General features: G+C 40.5%; 1 protein-coding gene across 1 annotated transcript; it reads right to left on the bottom strand.

Moving 5' to 3' along the window:
* Positions 1-606: 606 nt before the first annotated feature.
* Positions 607-3,990, bottom strand: LOC119331269 (triacylglycerol lipase 2-like). The gene is made up of 9 exons (XM_037604439.1): positions 2,901-3,990; positions 2,667-2,789; positions 2,453-2,593; positions 2,263-2,376; positions 2,028-2,171; positions 1,892-1,932; positions 1,509-1,588; positions 1,313-1,408; positions 607-1,222 (listed from the first exon to the last, which is right to left on the bottom strand). The coding sequence occupies exons 1-9, from the start codon at positions 3,105-3,107 to the stop codon at positions 900-902; spliced, it is 1,269 nt and encodes a 422-aa protein (XP_037460336.1). The 5' UTR covers positions 3,108-3,990; the 3' UTR covers positions 607-899.
* Positions 3,991-5,204: the final 1,214 nt, after the last annotated feature.

Genomic DNA, 5,204 nt, shown 5'->3' with positions numbered 1-5,204 from the left:
TCGAGGGTGACATTGCTCGCTAAACCAACTTCGGATGGAAAATCGGACTAATCATCATGTTGATTTTTTGGGGAGTAAAATCACCATGTTGATTATAGTATACCACACATGCACGGTGCATCGCTGCCACAAGGCACACAATGTGTACAATCAAAGCCCACTTCGTCGAACAAAGTAGCTATATCTGCCAATGAGGCATAGAGCACATCTCCACAACCGATAAAATGCCAAGAATGGGATAGGGAGAACCCAAGCAGCTAGGGACACAAGTGTGCCATAGTAAATCCTAACCGGGCAGAACGAAGGACATAATCATCGCACGTTGCGTCTACCTAAGAGCCTTCCCACTGGCCATTGTTAGCCTCACCACGCCGCGGGGTGGGCCCACAGGGCACTAGGGTTCAAGAAGCATACAAATCATACCTATTAGTATAACGGTAATCTATCTAACTTTATTATATTTTTGACAGCTCTATAACAGCTTTTCACTACAGCATGATTTGCCAAACAGAGTAATGTACTTTTTTCACAACAGCTTTAAACCTTCAGATATAAAGACGACATAAGCATCCACAAAACCCAGTGTAAATAGGAAACAATAAGATATTAGCTGAGAAGGTTCAACAGCATTTTCTTCAGAAGTTTGAGATCTTCCAATAATTGTCTGATATAACATTTTTGGTACTTGCTCCATAGGATATGCTGGATAAATTGGTTACATGAAACTGGCTATTTGATCGTAGTTTACTCTCTAGCATGATCAGCCTGACAAATATAGGTACATACTATGGCTTGACTAGCCATATACATGGACAACTTGCAAGTTGAAGTTTCGGTTGCATAGGCTGGAACCAAATTACAGCTGAAGCTGATCATGAAGAGACGTGAAGTAGTAACCCTCAGTGACGTTGAAAGAAGTCGACCATCGGTTCATATACGAGGCGTGGAGCATTATAGGCTATCACAAAGTCAGCATGAGCATAGTCGGGCAAGTATTGCACCTCGATGTTATCGGAGTCATGGTTTCTGACCAGTGTCTTCAGGAGGTGCCTGGTGTCAGGGACATCGCCGAGGAAGTCTTGGCCGCCATGCGTCAGGAGCATGGGGACATGGGTCGGAATGGATGAGAGGTTGTACAGCGGAGGGTGTGGCTGCTTGTAATGCTTCATGTTTTCCTTGGCGTTGCCATAGTCGTACCTTCTGACCCCTTCGCTCCTGACCACTGGTTGCATGCAAATCGGGATGAGAAAAGTTAACATCGTTCCTGAGCTTTGAACAAGCGAAAACTTAAGCTTCTGATTGCGATTCTTACTCTGCGACAAGTGAATAAGGTTTCTCATAGACGTAGGCTGTGGAGCATGCAGCATGAAGGCACATGTAGTTGATTTATTGAGGCAACAGTCCGGTCCTTCAACCGTCAGCAAATCACAGTTAGTAGGATACAAGGCCAACTTCAGCTGAACGTAAAATATTGTTTGGAATCTAGAAAATTTTATGAAAGGAAAAACCTGCAAGAGCAGAAAATACATCGTGGCAGTCAATTTTAGGGTCGCCACATACTTTGGCTAGAAGTTGAGCTGCAACTTTTCTGTCATGTAGCAGCACATTTGTAGCAGTCAATACTTGAGGCTGGAATCAGCACATTAGGAGCTGTGACTGGTTACCGGAATGGCAAGTCTAAAAACATGTGATTCTTACTTGTCAACATTGATATCACATTGAAATTCATACAGCGACAACCTCGTAGAAAATCTTAAACATGTGCACCTCTACTCATAATCAATAAGTTGCCGCAAGATGCAAAACCACAAGCACAAACTTGGTAATCAAGCGCACATACTGCCTTTTGTTCCTACTTAAACACATTAGCAGTCGTAGTAAAGGTACCTACCCAACAGGATTGAACTCATGAATACCTATACGGTAAACTGCCTGCGGAAGACAAAAAGGAAGAGATAAATCAGTCCCATATAGTTTACAAATGTGGTGATTTCCAATAAGCACTAGTAGCCTGAACAGTATTTTACTTCTGCCAGGAACATTTGAGCAGCAAGCCGGGTGAGATCGGATCTAGTTCTGCTCAGATAAGCAATTGGGCAGAGCAACACAGCTGATCGGACTAAGTGTAGTAACTTGTGCTCAGAGAAGGCTGCAAGAATAATCAAGGTTCCCTAGAAAGTAAAGCAAAAACTGCTTCAGTATACTTCTCAAGTCCCAAGTGTAAACCTATCAAAAAAAATTAAGAGGGGCATCTGAGCTCACCAGTGAGTGACCGATATAGTGGACTTTTTGACGTCCTGTGTGGTGATAAACAAACTCAAGCACGGCTGGAAGATCATATTCAGCAATTTGGTCCCACGACCAATCCCAGAAAGCCTAAAAATATTAGTCAATATACTATAGGTGAAAATCTAACGACATATGAGTTCTTTATTAGGTTTGAGACAAAAACCGGATCTTTTGGGGACAGCGATGTATGTTTGCGGCTGGTATTAGTTCCACGAGTGTTCGCTAGCCAAACATCAAACCCACCATCTGCCAAAATAAAGCCAAGTGATTGTTCTGGTGTACCCAGTAGCCAAGAAACGCCATCCTGTCAATCCAGACATTTGATTCAGCTATGCATAAATCTCAGAGGACCAAGATTTCTCAAACAACGCCCTTACCACAAAAAGCCCGTGGAATAGCAGTATTGGTTGCCTTGTCTTCTGATCCCCGGTTGAGTTATCAGTATCATGACCATGAGGAATCCTTTTTAAGCTAAGAATATATCCATCTTCAGTTGTGACCTGCCATAGATTTAGACAATATACTTCACAAGAGGGCAGCATTTTATCACGGAAGCATAAATTCAAATGCGAAAATGATGTCTAGGAATACATTCATAAGAGCTCCAATACCTTGTGATCTTCACATGGATAGCCGTAAGCTTCTGCCTCTGACTTGCACATAGTAAATGGATGCGGAGAAACTGGACATGGTATACCAATATCATCCACTAAACTATTGTTCCTCCATGAGAGAGCTGTGCAGGGGTTAGAGTCAAGCAAAAGCATCAACAAACTCATTAGAAATAAACTCGTAGCCATCGAATTATGTAGAATCATATGTTTCTATTGTTCTGATAGTTTCCGTGAATAGTGAAATTTTCTGCAGGGGTGCAAAGGATAGTGTTAATACAAAGTGCAGTCTCTCTTTTCAGAGAACAGTGATGCTTTGCGTGGCTGGTGTACAGGTATAAATACCAGACAAATGGTCTCTTAACAAGACGCCGTTGCTATTCTTCAACACTAATGTAACAAAAATTACCAAAAAGAGTGCTTTGGATTTCTCTCTCTGTTGGTAGGAAATAGTTCTTGCTCGACAGAAGCATGAACATGCTGCATTATTACAGGAGAAAAACCTGTGACCTTATTATATGCGAAAGTGTATGATTGCACGAGCATATACTAACTAAGTAAAACAGAAGGATGACTGACGTAAATCAGCCATGCCATCTTGATGATCAGAAATGAAGGCCCTATGGTTCACTTCACACCAAATCTGTGTCCCCAAAGTCCGCCTAACCACCAGGAAAGGAATGCCTGAGAAGAAAAGACAACCTTCATTAAGAAGTATCTGGACGCACTTGTATTTAATATATTTATAAGCAGCAAAACATGTGGTTCACATCAGCCGAGAGGGTGATCCATGTCATTCAAATACACCGGATTCATCAAGAAAAGCACAAGAATGTCATGCTGCTTGTTGCCACAAATTTACCACGTTACACCTTTTAGCGGAAGGGTCAAAAGATCTGGTTGCGCTTATCTGAAATTCTTAAATGATCAGTTCAAACAAATTACAGAGCCAAAGCAATTCAAAATTTAGCATTCTGAAGGTAAGGGTCGTGATTAGTATGCAAATATGAAAGGCACAGGATTACTACGAAGTAGGATGACTGTCTGTCAACAGCAAAAAGAACTCAGTTTTATGCTTTTCTAAACTAAAAGCAGAAACTACCGTACAATTGAGGAAGACAAAACTGATGTATGATTTTCTAACCTCAGCAGCAATGAACACACAATTGCGGCAGACAGGCCTGGGCATCACAATCGAGACTATTTCCCTCTTCGCACAAGAGAACATCTATCATCAAGGCCTCAAAAATCAAACCGGACAGCTGATTTCAGGATATCAGTGACGTATCGTTCTCATATATTCATCATCTACAGAGAATGGCCATCACGAGAGCGATTCAATTTGCTTCTGAGAATAAAGAAGTTCTACTGACAAGCGCGCTTGTGCCCGCAGTCTGAAGAAGCATTTGGCCGAGCACATGGCGCGCGTCTGCGTCGGAGTCGAGTAGGACGTCTCGCCAGCTCCCTCCAACTCCAGTATTGCTTCCCTGCCCTGCGCGGGAGGTGTTCGCCTGTGTGGTGGGTGCCGGTTGACGGCTTGCTGCCTGTGCTGTGCTGAGCACGAGGTCGGCCTTGGTCGCTGACGCCAATGCGCAGGCGGCAAAAGCCGGGCAGCGCTAGGTCTCGCTTGCTCTCGCGTCTGGCGGCTCCCTAAATGGACTGGTCGTGCGGGAGGCCACAGCCTCGTTTTTGTTTTTGTTTTTCATGTTTTTTGTTCGTTTTTTTCTTTTTTCTTACTTTCGTTTATAGTTCCAAATATTCTTAATAAATATATTACAAAAAAAACTTAACATAAAACATTTGAAAAAACTACCAAGCATTTAAAAAAATGTGTATAAACAAAATGCTTATCGTGTGTATGAAAAATGTATACAAAAACTGTACAATATGTATAAAAATGTTGATCATGTATTTAAAAAATATTAATCAAGCATTTGAAAAAAAAATAAAAAATTATTTTAAATTTTAATCAAGCATTTCAAAAATGTTAAATGTGTATAGAGAAAAATGTTAACCATGTATTAAAAAATGTCAACCTTATATTTAAAAATGTTAAATGTGTATAGAAAAAATATTGACAATGTATTAAAAATGTTAAACTTATATTTGAAATATGTTAATCAAGCATTTGAAGCTCTTAAAATCATAAAGAAAAAATCTTGATTATGTACTAAAAACATATTAATCTTGTATTTGAAAAATGTTTTAAATGTGTATAGAAAATATGTTGACCATGTTTTAAAAATGCCAAACTTGTATTTGAAAAATGTTAATCAAGCATTTGAAGTTTTTTAAATGTGTATA

The sequence above is a fragment of the Triticum dicoccoides genome, chromosome 7A (assembly GCF_002162155.2).
Source record: "Triticum dicoccoides isolate Atlit2015 ecotype Zavitan chromosome 7A, WEW_v2.0, whole genome shotgun sequence".
Lineage (NCBI taxonomy): Eukaryota > Viridiplantae > Streptophyta > Magnoliopsida > Poales > Poaceae > Triticum > Triticum dicoccoides.
This window is presented reverse-complemented; position numbering and strand designations above follow the sequence as displayed.

Excerpts from the sequence above, each read along its gene's own strand:
- LOC119331269 (XM_037604439.1), bottom strand. The coding sequence starts at position 3,107 with ATGATTCTACATAATTCGATGGCTACGAGTTTATTTCTAATGAGTTTG. Across the intron at positions 2,790-2,900 it reads ATCCATGTGAAGATCACAAG|GTCACAACTGAAGATGGATA; the intron begins GTATTGGAGCTC and ends AATCTATGGCAG. Across the intron at positions 1,223-1,312 it reads CCTTATTCACTTGTCGCAGA|TGGTCAGGAGCGAAGGGGTC; the intron begins GTAAGAATCGCA and ends GCATGCAACCAG.